The sequence below is a fragment of the Parus major genome, chromosome 1 (assembly GCF_001522545.3).
Source record: "Parus major isolate Abel chromosome 1, Parus_major1.1, whole genome shotgun sequence".
In the NCBI taxonomy this organism is placed as follows: domain Eukaryota; kingdom Metazoa; phylum Chordata; class Aves; order Passeriformes; family Paridae; genus Parus; species Parus major.
The window spans coordinates 30,491,727-30,506,142 of NC_031768.1; the positions used below are offsets into that span (position 1 = coordinate 30,491,727).

At 43.6% G+C, this 14,416-nt stretch overlaps 2 protein-coding genes across 11 annotated transcripts in view; one reads left to right on the forward strand and one right to left on the reverse strand.

Annotated features, from left to right (window-relative positions):
- Positions 1–3,461, reverse strand: part of EIF5B (eukaryotic translation initiation factor 5B) — a 37,424-nt gene extending 33,963 nt beyond the window's left edge. For 2 of the 6 annotated variants that reach the window (XM_033513480.1, XM_015622526.2), the window contains exons 1-2: positions 3,343–3,461; positions 2,717–3,159 (exon numbers count right to left, since the gene is read on the reverse strand). Coding sequence is in view for 3 of the 6 variants with exons in the window: in XM_033513427.1 (XP_033369318.1) it covers positions 665–694; positions 1,687–1,721 (65 nt within the window). In the remaining 3 variants the exon portion in view is untranslated. Of the gene's footprint in view, positions 1–664; positions 695–1,686; positions 1,812–2,513; positions 2,687–2,716; positions 3,160–3,342 lie in introns of those variants that run through there. The other 4 variants (XM_015622493.3, XM_015622483.3, XM_033513427.1 and 1 more) reach the window with 3 other exon arrangements.
- Positions 3,462–3,810: 349 nt separating this feature from the next.
- On the forward strand, positions 3,811–13,988 carry TXNDC9 (thioredoxin domain containing 9). Of its 5 annotated transcripts, none has more exons than XM_033513493.1 (6): positions 3,811–3,974; positions 5,624–5,840; positions 6,050–6,085; positions 7,984–8,102; positions 9,986–10,240; positions 12,451–13,988. In XM_033513493.1, exons 2-6 carry the CDS (start codon positions 5,652–5,654, stop codon positions 12,566–12,568), a joined length of 717 nt encoding a protein of 238 aa, XP_033369384.1. In that variant the 5' UTR covers positions 3,811–3,974; positions 5,624–5,651; the 3' UTR covers positions 12,569–13,988. The 5 variants fall into 5 exon arrangements, with proteins under 5 accessions (XP_033369384.1, XP_015478081.1, XP_033369385.1 ...); XM_033513494.1 differs by lacking the exon at positions 3,811–3,974 and adding an exon at positions 3,991–4,104; XM_033513498.1 differs by lacking the exon at positions 3,811–3,974 and adding an exon at positions 4,737–4,850.
- Positions 13,989–14,416: the final 428 nt, after the last annotated feature.

Genomic DNA, 14,416 nt, shown 5'->3' on the forward strand with positions numbered 1-14,416 from the left:
TGTGGAGGTACCAATGGAGGTAGCTTCATGGAATAATCAGTGAAGAGCAAAGTCACATTAACAAGCATATAAAAATGATCTCAAGTGGATCCTAGAGTGAGGAAGATGAAACCATAACCATGAGCAATCACACGTACCCAGTGAAGGACACCTGATGCTGACAGCTCTCTGCAGCAGCTCACCACCACCACCAGGATGAAACCACTGACCTTAGGACTTGGCAACAGGGAGCATAATTACTGTAACTGCACTATTATTCCTTCTTTTTTGCAACATTAAGATCTGATGTAATAATAATTAGGCTCTCAAGATTTTAACTATTCTAACAAGAAATTCTTGACCTTTCCTTTAAGGTATGCTTCCATTTTTAGACATAAACAACATTTCACGTGTAGCACATGAGAGAGGCCTGTGCTCAGTAATTTACAGAAATATGTGCTGAGATACACAGAGGGAAGGAAGTATCCAGCAGGCACCAAGACTCTCAAAGTGTTCCCTGCACACCAACAGCTATCCCTGAAACAGCCCCAAGAACCAGAGTTTTTATACCTGAAGGCTCTTTCATGCATCTGAGATCTACCACACTGCGTACCAAGATGAACACTAGGTCTTCTTTCCTTTAGAGCACAGACATCCCACCCTTCCCTCTTCACACTCAACTTACCTCCTCACCAGAGCTGCTCCCAAGATATTCCTGTGAAATACAGCCCGTCAAACAAGTTGATAATGACACTAAAAAGCAACACACACGGCATGGCAAAAGGCATCAGGAAAAACAGCCAGATGAGGAAAACACCTCACTGAGAAAATACTCATTAGTCAGAAAGTATCGGCAAAACCAAAACAGTTTATACCCTAATCTGAAACAAAAAGTAACAGCCTTAAGTAAGGATCTGTACATGCCTAAGCAATAAGAAGTTCTTAGAAGTGAAATAGAATTTTGTGACACAGCTGTCATGGGGAAAACTTTCAGAGGAGAAACACTTAATGGCTCAAGGAAAAAAGGTTGTAGTTTCTAGTTCATACACATTTCAAGACATAAGTTTTCATTTAACTACCTGTCACCATTAAAAGCTAGAAACACTCTTTAAACTGATTGTTTCTTTGTATTGTTACTTTATAGTGACAAGTAAAAATACATTCCCTCCTGCTAGTGTATATACACACAATGTCATTCGGTCAGCATTCCATATGGTTAATACAGCTGCCTTTATAGGAAACTCTTCCACACAAAAAAGTTCACAGATGGGTATTGTCCACGACGACATGAACATGACGACAGAGGCTACTCTCTTATCCTCCAATCACTAAAATATCCACCATTTGCATTTATTAAGCAAGCAGATGAAACATGTAGATATCACTGTCACAGCACGATCTATAGCACCAACTCCCAGTAAGAGATAAAGAATAATTAAGAAACCCACACTTGAATCACCTCAATTGCACTAAGCAGCTATTTTTCAGGTGGAAATCGAGCGGCCTGTCCCTTCACGGACAAACACACGCACGGCCGGGCCGAGCCGGGCCTGGCGCGCCCCGCCTGCGATGAGGCCGCGAGCCCCGGCCGGGCCCGGCGCCTGACTCAGCGCCGTGTGGGCCGTGTCACGCCGCCGCGGGCGTCCCGGCCCGGGGGTCTCTGCGGCGGGACGGGTAAGTGGGAGGGGGTTTCCCCGTATCCCTCACCTCTCCTCGCTCCGGTTCTTCTGTTTCTTGCCCATGGCGGCAGCACCGGCGCGCAACCCCTCAGCGCTGACCGCGCGCCGCCCCGCGCACCGCCCCGCGCATATGGCACCGCCGCGCGCCGCGCACGCGCCCGCCCCGCCCCCGGTCCCGGCCCCGCCCCCGCCGCGGGCCTCCGCGCGCGACCGCCCCCTGCCGGCCGGAGGGGGAACGGGCGCGGCGCCAGGTGCGCTCGGGCGCTCCAGAGACCGAGCGGCTCCGTGAAACCGGCTTTGTTCGCCTCCGTTTGCATCTCGGACAGCCCCCGGAAAATGTATAAGTGACGCCCCGAATCTTGTCGTTTCCCTCCAGGTCTTCAGGCAGCCCCGGAAAATGTCTAAATGTTTCCCGCCAGCCCTCCTTTCTTCCCAGGGGCCGCAGGACTTCCCGGCACGACTGTGGCCCGTTTGGCCATGAAACCTGACTAGTAGTCAAAATAAACGCGTTTGAAAAGGTTTTACCTGGAGACAAATGGGACAGCTAAGCTAAAGTGGGGGAATGGAGAGGCTAAGGGGGAAGTTTTTAAGGAGCAGGGCAGCAGTATAGTGACCAGGAAGTAATTTTGCTGCGGGACGTGCACAGGACACCGCCCCGAGCCCTTCACGGGGCTCCGCTACTCCATCCCCAGCACCTCCCCGGCTACCTTGTAGGCGAAGTGTAACCAGAACTGTGCACCCTGAGGTGACTGGCCTTTTCCTAACCGGGGCGCCTAGGAGGCAGCACTGGGTCTACGGCAATGACCTAATGGAGCTTCAGGAATGGGAGACATTCAAAGTACGGCAATTCTTTACCCTTTCCCGGATTTTCTCAGTGCACAAAGCTTTCACTCCCACTGCCCTCCAAGGAGCCCAGCGAGCACGGACGGAGCTGCCCTCTCTCACAGGAAAGCCCGGGTCCTGCTGCTGCGGGGCAGGAGGAGGTGGTCGAGGTTCAGAGAGACAGAAAAGCGAGGCAGCAAGCACCGGAGCGGAGGGACTCCCAGGTGCGACCTCACCTTCTTGTGGCCACCTTCCTCCGGAACAAAGCAAGATGGAGCAGAAATCACAATGTTCACAAGCGGCACAGACATCATTTTATGTATTTATTTAATAGGTTTAAAAGGAGCTGCACGTGTTCCGTTGTTGTCATCACAAAGCCCACTGTTCTCTACACCTTTCAGCCTCAGGATCACCACCTCCATACGGTTTTGCTCCCTAGCACGCTGACTTCTTACTTCCCTCTGCCTTTATACAGCTGTAGCTCCTTATCAGTCTCTCCCACCCAAGCCCAGCTGACTGCAGATAAGGCCGAGTTTATCTTCCCACCACGCCTTCTCCGTGAGAGCACTTCGATAGCGGGAAGCCAGATTTCCAAGAAATAAGAAAGCAAAACACGTGTGTTGGATTTTGTTTGGTTGGGTTTTTTTGGGGTTTGGGTTTTTTTTGTTCCTTTTGCTTGCTTTAAAAAAAAAAAGAAACAAAAAACAACAACAACATGCTTTAATATCCCATTACTTATATCAGCGGATCTTCCACCGCACTTAGAGGAAGAAGCAAAGAGACAGCGAGCCGCAGCTGCTGCATCACAGCGCGGTTCTCGGCGAGCCCGCCGGAGCTGCACGGCTCCCGAAGCGTGACTTACCTCACGCCATCGCTCTGGGACCCGGCCCCGCCGCTCCCGACCGCCACACCCCCGCCGGGGCCGGCCTCGGCCTCACGCCCAGCCCCGAGCAGGAGTCCCCCAAAGAGCAGCGGAGGCGGCGGGGGCTGCCACCATCCCCTCCGCAGCCACCAGAGCCGCCAACGAGACGGGAAACAGACTTGGAAGCAGAGGGCGTGCTCTGCCCCTCTCCTCTCGGCCAAGCCCCGCCCCTCGCAAGCACGGCGCGATAAGAAACCGCGGCGCTCTAGCAGGCGGGTGCTGGCGGAGGCGGGGACGGCTCGGGGCGGAGCTGCGACGGCGAAGTGGGTGGGGCGGCCGCCTGGGGCGGGCTCCTAGTCCGCGGCTCCCTCCCGCAGGTGCGGCCTACACACGCACGCACATACGCACGCACGGACGCACGCACCCGGCACGGGGCGCGCGCGCCCGCGGGCCCGCAGCCAGTCAGCCGGGGGTAGTTCCGCGGGTGCGCGCGCGGCCTCCCGCAGGGACGCGCTCCCGCTTTCCCGGCCAATCATCGCGTCTGGGGGGCGTTCCACGCGCGCGCGGTCCGCCCCGCGCTGACTCTCGCGATAGCGGCGGAGGGGCGCGGCCGGCGCGTGAGGAAGCGGAGGGTGAGCGGCGGGTGCCGGGACCGGGTCGGGGTCGGGGTTGCGGCTGCGGCCGCGGGCGGCGACACCAGCAGCACCGCGCCTGGGGCAGGGCGGGCGGTGCGGCGCCCCTGGAAAGCCCATCTTGAGCCGGGTGGGTGGGTTGTCTGTGGCGTTGTGTGTAGCGACTCCGCGGAGGGAGGCGCGCGGCGCTTGCGCAATGTTCCCCCCGTGTGCCGCCTCCCTCGTCCGGGACCCCGGCGCCCCTTCTCGGCCGAGCGCGTCCCCGCCGGTGGTGCCGAGGCTCCCAGCTGTGTAGAAAAAGCTTCTTGGCCCGCAGGGTTCCGCGACTTGGGAGCCGGCAGACTGCTGGGCAGTTCGGATTGCAGTGGGGACTGGCGGGGGCTGGTCCTGTTTTCCTTCCTGATTGTTCGGAGGACGAGCCTCCCCTTGCCCCAGCTGAGCAGGGTCTCTCTGTCGCCTGGGGGACCTGCTGGTCTCTGATCCTCGCCGGCAAGGTTCATGTTCCCTCTGGAAACACAAGGAAGGGGGAGGGCAAACAGAGTGTGGTTAGCGGCTTTGGGAAGAGGGAATGTGGCGGTGACACGTGTGGCAGCGGGCTGGGCACTGCTGGTGCTGCGGTACGCCTCGACTGCAGCCGTCATCTGGGTACTTTTCCCGTCGTTACTTAAAATGTTTCTCTTGCCTGCGTATGCAAGGTGTTGACAGAGCCAGTGCCGCTGGCAGTTCGCCTGCTTTGAAATACGGCCAAGAGAGTACCCTGGAACCCAAATTCAGTACGTCAGATCCGTGGTCAGAAGGTTGAGAGTCTGAGTAGGGTGACTGTGCATTGTCACTGTTTCAAAACTCTCAGTCACTGCACTGAGAATTTTCTGCAGTGTAAGTTTATTGGGGGAAGCAGTCGATTGTGTTGTCACAACTCTTTATGCATTCTCTTTAGTGTTTTGTGTCTTTTGATGTGTTTGGGCAGGGAGAACTTTACAGAAAATTATTTTGTTTTTATTTCTTCACACAGCAATTAGGTAGTGGCTTTTAAATCCTCTTGCTGGCTGCCATAGGGTGCTGTTTGGAATAACAATTTTCAGGAACTAATTAAAACAATGTATTGGCCTAGAGCATTTGCAGTTGAGCACCTTGTCTTTCTTGTAGCTGAGGAGTGTTAATTCAGATTTAAATATGTTAATGTGTCTGAGAGACTTAAAGTAATTGCATTTAAACTGCTGCCACAAACTTACATACTGAGTTTTGCTTAGACTTATTCTGAGACATACATCCTCCCAGCAGCTTGAAGCTTTCCAACTGAATCTTCCTGTTTCAGAATATTTAAGTAGGTACATCTGGCTCAGGATGAGCATCCTTTTGGAACTGGTGAATTTTTCTTCTTTATATTAGCAGTTTTAGGTTCCTGTGTGCTTTCAGTAGCTGCCTTTGGGGCTGAAGTAATAGGACTTGACTTGTATCTTTGCCATCTATATTCACCATGAAAGTATTTTCCAAAGTGGGTTGCATCAAAAAACTATCTGCTAACTACTCCTGTCTTCAAATAGCTTAGCACTTTGTTTTTCTGTAGTGTGAACTGTAAGCAAAGAGAGATCAGAGTTTTAATTACGTGTTTGTGTAAATGTTAATTCCTTGTATCACTGTTTCCACAGCTCTGAAGAGACCACTTTCCAGCTAAAGATGGCTGCTGATACCTCTGTTGATATCCTTCAAAAAGTTCTGGAGAATGAAATACTTCAGACCACCAAGGTTGTGGAAGAACATCTGGATGCTGAAATACAGAAGCTGGACCAAATGGATGAAGATGAATTGGAACGCCTTAAACAGAGGAGGCTTGAGGCACTAAAAAAGAGCCAGCAGCAGAAACAAGTAATTTCTGTAGTACAGACTCTTCATGTGTAGAGACTAGTAACAGACTTTTTGGAAACCCTTGGGAAATTGTATATGTGAACTGTTCTGGGGTTGTCTGGTTGGTTTTGTGGATTTTTCCCTCTTTCTCTCCTTTCTATGCTTATTAATTTTAAATTATCCAGGCAAGTAAGTGTCTGTCCATGTGTGCGTGCTTTGTGTTTTAACAGGAGGAGAGAAGCACCTCTGTGATTGTTACAATAAGGGTAGGATAACAAGTCTCATACAGAGATTTGAGTGTGTCCTTGTTCACTGAACATTGCTATTTGGAAACACAAGTCTTTTGGGCAACCTAGCCATAAGGCTTTAGGCTCCTTTTGAAGTGTCTTTCTTCTGAAGCTTCTGGATTGCTACTACATGTGATATCTGCACTGCTGTTAAGGTATTTTGTAGAAGAGTGGAACAGGATTTTCCCTTGTTCCTAGGCTAGAGTCATTTGTCACACTCCTTCTAAGCCAATGAAATGTTGTTGTTGTATGACTGCTCATTTCTTCTTACAGGAAGGAAGTTCACCCTTGGAACCTGACACCTCCTGTCAAATGAGGTGGTCTTTATGCTCCCTCAGAGCTCTTTCTGAACAGTAGTTTACACCATAATTTTGGTAATACATGGTGTGAGACCTGAATTCTAAGTAGGGAAGCTGTAGGTTTCTCAGCTTATTCCATCTGAGCTAACCTAAACAAGAAATTGATTGTGGTGTAGGGAAAGTGACTTGGCTGAAAGGAGATGCCTGGCTGTGATGAAGTCCTTAAAAGCTGATGACAGACTTGGAGATGGAAAATGTCATGGCATGGCTGGGATGCTGGGGGACAGGCAGCACCAGTAGCTTTGGCTCTGTAAACAGGGAAGTGGAGAAAGTGGCACCCTATTTGCTTGTCTTCAGAAGTTGAATTTATATTTGATTCTAGTGTTTGCCTTTTTCAGAAGTCATAACTTTATTCACATGTCCTTGGATGTGAATATGTGATAGATCTCATGCAAAAACATTTTCATGTCATTTGGTCTTAAGTCACTGTTCTCACACACTTTCAAATGCAAATGTGAAGTAGGATACTGCTCAGTAAAAGGAGTTTGCTGTCACACTATTTTGGAATAAATTTGTGGAGAGGGAAATTAATGCATAATCACTGTTGAGGGATAAGTGAGTTCTTGATTTGCAGCATGATGACTTCTTCATATGCTCATACTTCCATGAATTTTTAATGTATACAGTATTCAGGAGATTCTTTGTTCTATCTTTATTTAGCTTACAGGATATCTTTGGTTTGCTTGGAAACCTTTTTTTTTCTTTCACCTTCGTAAGACAAAACTGTAAGATTAAGAACAGTGATTTATCTATATTTTTTCCACATTCAAAAATGAAGGTTTTTGTCAAATTTTGTCATACTGCACTACTTCTAATCATTTAGATTAGTCTGTTTAAATACACTGCAATGAACTTTTAATAGTGTGGAGGCTGTGAATTTTTTTCTTAAGTGCGTTTGTCAAAAGTATGGAGGATTAGCTTTTTGGAAACTGTATTTGCACACTTAATCAAACAGTTTTTGAAGTTACCTCTAAATTTTAGCTTTGGCATTCTGTTTCTCCATGGATGTTATGACTAATGGTGCATGTGTTTTCTGAATGATTTTATGTGAGCCTGGTTCATGTTAAGATCCCATCAGTGTATATTTGATAGGTAAACATCATCTATTGCACTTGAGTTACTAGGCTTTTTTCCTCACTGATTTTTTTCATAGAGTAAAAAATTAAAGTAAATGTATTTGACTAAGTTTAAGACGAGTTCATTGAGTGTACAAAAACATTTTCAAATGCTAAGAGTTTTTGTTGAATTCTTTGAATTAGTCCTGTCTTACTGAGAGGCTGCATTGCAGAATTTTATATAGCTCTGTATAAGATTTGTATTTCCAAATAAGCTAAGTGGCCTTATCTGTGTATTTTCAAAATAAAACTAAAGGGGAAGAAGTAATTTGTTTCTCCACTACTGCATGAAGTGAGTTTTCACTGCAGGTCCCCTTTTCCATTTTCTAAAAGCTGTAGAGTTTGCACAATAGATAGACTAACAACCTCCATACTAATTATTTGCTTTTATGTTTTCCAAAAGGAGTGGCTTTCAAAAGGACATGGAGAATACAGAGAAATCCCAAGTGAGAGAGACTTTTTCCAGGAAGTCAAAGAAAGTAAAAATGTGGTTTGCCATTTCTATAGAGATACAACGTTCAGGTATAGTAAATAAGCTGTGCTGAAGAAACCTTTTGTTTAAAGATGTCTACAAAAACAGATGTGGTTTTTTTTTTTTTTTCTTTCAAATCCCACTCATGAACAGGCATTTTTAGAAGTATTCATGTTGCTTCATTACAAATCTCTTTTCTTGTCACTTTTCAAGACATTTGCTTTTTTAAAATGCATTTTTTCACTACAGTTAATCTGAACATGATTTGACAACAATTAATACTCTGCTATATGGATAGTTGATTAGAACACAGATGTATAACCTCTTTGGCAGTATTTGAGAGACTGCTGTGTTTCATTATTGATTTAGTTTGAGACAGCCAGGTCTGTAAATGTAGACCATACAAGAGCAGCATTTCAAAAAGACAGCTCTATTCCATCTATTATTCTAGAAAGAGTTATTCTCTTTAACAGAAAAAAAATATAACCAAAATCTTGTCTAGGCATCTTGAGAATTTAACCTTTTACTGTGGAACGGAAGGATCAGTTGCAGCTGCTTTCCCTTTGTGCCTGTGCCTTTGTGGTTCTGTTTTTAGAGTGTGAGACACCTAGATCTGAGAATATGTGCTGACTCAGAATAGGAACCCAAACTAAGATGTCCCAGTTCCTTGGGAGAACTTCAGAAGTTCTGGGTTGTAAGCTGTTCATCACTGTGTCTCTCTCAATCAATGTGTTCTGTCACAATGCAGCTGCAAAGTAGAGTAGTTTATTGAAGGAGGAGCCAGTCAGTTGTCCTGGTTTTGGTTCTTAGGGTTTTTTTCCCACCCAAAGATGTTATGTTCTCCCTAGCTTATAGAAGCAGCCTCCATGTGAGAAATTGAAAGAGGGGATATTGCAGTGAGGTATCTGTGTCCTACATTTCCCAAGTGTTTAAAGCAGATCTTTTTGGCTAACTTTTACTCAAGAGTCAAAGGCTGTCACTGCAAATATAGTAGTAGCTTAAGGTAGGTTTGGGTTCTTGTTTCCTGAATCAGTGAGGTCTGTAGGCTCAGACAGGAAAGAAGGAACTTTGAGAAAGTGTTTTTTAATGTGTGTGTCATGCTGACAAACAGGTTGAAGCTCTTGTGTTTGGTTTACCAACCACTGTATCAAGCTGCTTTCATCTTTGTCAGTCCAGCTTTTTGATCTGTCCAGCTCTCCTCTTGAGTTTAAGAACAGTCACATCACAGAGTTCATGCAGTTCTTGCCAAACCACTTAAAGACAACCCAGAAAGCTGAGATTTGCAGTCACAAATCTCTGTGATCAGACAAGAATTTTGAGCGGTTCACATCACTGTCCCATAGCTGAGAAACAGTAACTGTATGCTCACTCCTATTTCATGCCAAGAGAGAAGCAGAGTATTTTTGCCTTTAGCACTACTGTGCAAAGCGGTCTGTGCAAATTGCTTTTTTTTTTTCCGCTTACACTGAGTTGCTGTATCTCAGCTGTGAAGGTAGTGACTGCAAAAATCCAAAACACTGTAACCCATTGAGAGTACTTCTCTGAAGAAATCTTCTATAGAGAAATTTTTCCAGTTGACAGGCAGTGAAGCTAGAGCTGGAACAAGAGAAAGAAATGTCATCAGTAAGTGCCGGCCTCAAGAAATGAGAGCAAGGCTTCCAGGTGTATGGAAAGTAATTAGGAAGAAATTAGAGAAAGGGATAGTATAATTGTACAGCAAAGGTGCTCCAGGCTGTTCCATTATTAGTCATTAAATCCAGCTCCCTCTGAAACATAGTTTATCTTGAAACTAAATTCTCAATTACAAAGGTCACATCTAAGTATTAACATGATAGAATTAGCTCTTTATTGCTCCTTTTAAACTTTCTCTCAAACGCATATTCTTCAGCTTATTCATTTTAACACTATATATTTCGGGTTAATTTTTCCACAGGTGCCAAATAATGGACAAACATTTGACTGTATTGGCAAAAAAGCACATTGAGACAAAATTCTTGAAATTAAATGCTGAAAAATCTCCTTTCTTGTGCGAGAGACTGCGCATCAAAGTAATTCCCACTCTAGCACTAATAAAAGATGGAAAAACACAAGACTACGTTGTGGGCTTTACTGACCTCGGTAACACTGATGACTTCACTACAGAAACCTTAGAATGGAGATTAGGCTGTGCAGATGTAATTAATTACAGGTAATTAAGTGTTTTGTGATTCTTTTCAGATAAAACACAAAGAGAATGAGCTTGCAGATGGGAGAATATGAAAGGTTGTAACTTCAATGTGTTGTACACTATAAAAGACATCTAAGAGTTGAATCTAGTTACTTAATCTGTGTGCTTCATCAAGGGAAAGAAGAGAATCTCTCTGGCAAAGTATTGAGACATTGTAATGAGCATTGAGTTGTTGTTTTTGTAGAGTAATAAAAATAAACCCAGTTCTTGTCATAAGGTGTATAGAGTCGCAGTGATGCTCTGAAATGGCTTCAGAATCATGCATCTAATGTAACTATGGCATCCATAGATGCTTCATGTCACAGTTGCAATGCAGTGAAGTCTGAGCATTTTTAATCCACTTCAGAGAAAACTCAGCAAGTCTTCCTTAAACTGCATCAGAGTCATTACATACATTAATATACTTTTTTCTTCAACAGTGCTGAAAATGGAAAATAATTTGAATAAGTGTAAATAAATTAAGTAACAGTACAATATAATCATTATAAATACCTTGCTGAAGAGTACAGAACAAAAGGCAGTAGACCATATCTGCCACCACAATAGGGCTAGCTTTACAAAAGAATTATTTACCAAAATTCTGCTTTCTTTTCCAATGTGGCTCAAACGTCATCTCTCTTTTTAGGTTAATTTTGCTCTATTGTTTTGAATGTCTTTAGTGCTTTTGTAATTTTAAATTTCATTATCTGAATTTATTTAAATGTCTAATGAGCTAAAACTTTGGCAAGTATTGTATCTTAAAGCTAAAGAAACTAGTACTCAATTTGGCTTAGTAACAGTTGAATTTTAGGTGAAATTAATGAAATTTATAATTTTAAAACAACTGATTTTTCCAGTTTAGTAAAAAGCAAATATGCAGAGACAGCTTGGATGCATATTCTAGACAGCAACAGCCTTTTATGGGAAAAATCCTTCACTGGAGTTGTATCAAGCACCGCTGAATTTGCTAAACATTGAGGCATTAGCTTATAGCAGAATTTTACTTCTACTTGACTCTCCTAGTACTGTGTATTTGTTCTTAGTTCCTCATGGAGTGGGGGAATTTTATTCTTCCTTCATTTTGGCAGACCCTGGCTTTGCAATGAGAGCCACATTTGCACACTGCTCTGAAAATAGTCTCTCTGGAGTTCCTGAAAATAGGCCTCTTCAGAGCTTAGAAATAGTTCTTTTCCTTCAACATGTGGGATAGCAGATGGTAAAAGGGTATACTTTTTTTTAATGGAAAAACTCTTCAGGTCAGATTATTTGCCCAAAATCAGTATTCAAGTGGTATGTTGATGTATGTAATGAAACTGTGATCAGTGAACTGTATATTGGGGATTAATATCAGCAAAATAGCATTAACATTTTGTAAAGAACTACAATTTTCTAAATACACCTTTACAGCTAATTCCAGAATGTTGTAATTGTTGTAATTACTCATTCACTGAGTGATTGGATGTGCTGACACTTGGATGCAAACCCCTCACAGGTCATGTGAGCAAAAGCAGGGCACACCCTTTATTGAGCAGCCAGAGGGGATTCCCCTTCTTGCGCAGCCCCGCTGGAAGAGAAGCAGGTGCTGCAGCTTTATGTGAAAACCTGCTGTTCCTAACAGGCAACACAGGTCCATTCCCATGGACACACATGCTGGTGAGAGAGCCCCTGCAGGATCATGGGGGCACTCTGAGGTTTGAGTTCCCCATAGTCCTGTAGATGTGCAGTTCTGTGGGGACAATGCTCTGTCTGGCCTAGGCAGAGATAGTACTTCTGTCAAACTCCAGTTCTGGCTACAAAGTCCCAATTAGCAACATTTGAGCTTCTTTTGTACTGGTAGCTCCTCACCAGTTTTGAAAAGTCTCTCTGTAATTCCCTGGTTACAGTTTAATCTGACAAATGGTTGTCTTTAGCATGATCAGTATCCAGGAAAAGCCTTTTCAGACAGTTTTTCTCTACAGCTCCCCTCACAGTGCTGTTTACTTTCACACTGCTGTCTTAACTCCAGTTATCTAGGCCATTTTGACCAGGATGTGCTATGCTAGCAACACCACAGTGCTGCTTCGGGTGGCTGTAGCAAATAGACATTGTGTTCTCTTAGAATGTGTTTTTCTGGAGAAACAGGTCATTAGAGATGATGCTTACTGTCTGTATGAATATGGCTTTAATCAACTTGTCTTACCCTTTTTCTGTAGTGGAAACTTGATGGACCCACCTTTTCAAAGTCAAAAGAAATATGGAACAAGCTTTACAAAGGTGGACAAGAAGACCATCAGAGGAAAGATATATGATTCAGATTCTGATGATGACTAGAAGAGCCACTAAATTTATTTGTAAATCATCTTTTGTTTATGCGTGGTACATTTCTAAGAATGTTTTTTATAAAGCTTACTGCTTTTCATTACATCTGCACATAATTCTCATTTTTCTATACAGTTTTATACAACTGAGTCATAGCAGAGAAAAGCTTAAGTATTTTTTTTTTCCTCTTTTAGAAGTCATTTGTAATTAGAAAATCTTAGTCCTTTTAACTAAGCAACATGGCAAATGATGAACTTAAGCCCTTTGTCTTAAGTATAAGTTTATGAAATGTTTTGAAATAAGAAACAGCTGTATGAAGTCAGACCGAAGGTCCCTCTGGCCCAGGATCCGGTCTCAGTGGCTAAAACGAGATGCACAAGGAAGAATGGAGACAGGGTGACTGGATAGCAATGCTTCCCCACAACCTACTTTAAGCAATCTGTAGCTTGGGGAATGCCCTATCTGGGAGCATTTGCTGCTTAAAATAATGGAGAAAAAAATCTCTTTAAATCCTCATAGTATCCAGGCATCCACATCATGTGACAAGGAGGCCATAGTTTAACTGGGCTGTGTGAGGAACTACTTCATATTGTTTTCATAAAATCTGATGGGTGTTTTTTTTCTGTTTTTCTTTATTAAAGGAGGTAACAGACACTTCTTAAAAAAAATTGTTCTCCATCAGTTCCTCTTCCAGTTGTCTTTTAAAATTTATTATTGCTTACATTGTCAGTAAAGCACCACAAAATTATTAGTAAAGAAATTGTGCATTTTAACAAATAATTGCTTATCTTATGGTGCCATATCATGCCATTGAATAAATTAACTGCATTGCACTATAAATTGTAAAAACACTCATAACTTCTGTGAATTCTGAAATAGATGGCCAAGAGAAATGCCCTTTTACAATCTATGAATGCTGCATGTCAGAGCTGATACAGCAGGTAATAGCAGCAAGCATATTGAAAACAGCCTTGTTCACGGGTTTGTATCATTCTGTGGTTGTGAATGTGTGGATTTTATAGCAGATGCTTTGTACAAGAGAGTAGAATAGAGAAAAGTATTTGGGAGAAACCTTGATTGTTAAGTTTAGATATAGTGCCGCATACTGTGTGCTGTTCTTCAGTAATGGAGAGAATTTTTAAGAGAGATCTTCCTTGGACACAATGTAAAATTCCTGGCTAGGTGAATAGTTGATGAGTTTTCTTTTCATTTTTTTAAAAAAAAGTGTTTGCTTTGTGCTGAAGGACCCTTTTGAGGTGGTACTTTGAATCCAGTTGGTCCAAAAAGCAGTGAAGTGGGTCTAGCCAGTCTTGCTGCCTTGTGGTAGAGAACACTTGTGATTGGGCCAGCCCAGCAATATATCTCTTTAAGTTTAAAAAATTATATTTTATTTCTGTTCATGTACATTGAAATAAAATTATTTTAATTCTAATGTTGACTACTGCATCCTTTCAAAGAAGGAGATCTAGGTGCTGTGGTTTAATTTCTCTATTAATAAAGTCCATCAGAAAGTTTGTATGAGCCCTTTCTAGATTTCTAATAGGGAATATACTGTTCTGTCTTAACATACAAGATCACTTTGAGAACACAATCAGCTTAAGATGTACATAGCTGCCTGTTGATCTATGAAAAGCATAAAGGAGGCTTGCTTCACCTTTGATCCCCTTTTTAATGCACAAACTCTTTAAATGCATTAGAAAGTGCTGCTTTTTTTCTCCTGCATCCAGTTGCATGAAATTCAGGAACCAATGTTCCAACAGTATTTTAACAAGTGTCTTAGCAGGACTCATCAGTGAGCCCTAATTGTGTTGAATAAGCTGTGGAAATATTACCTCTAATGTAGTTGCGTGCTGTGTGGAA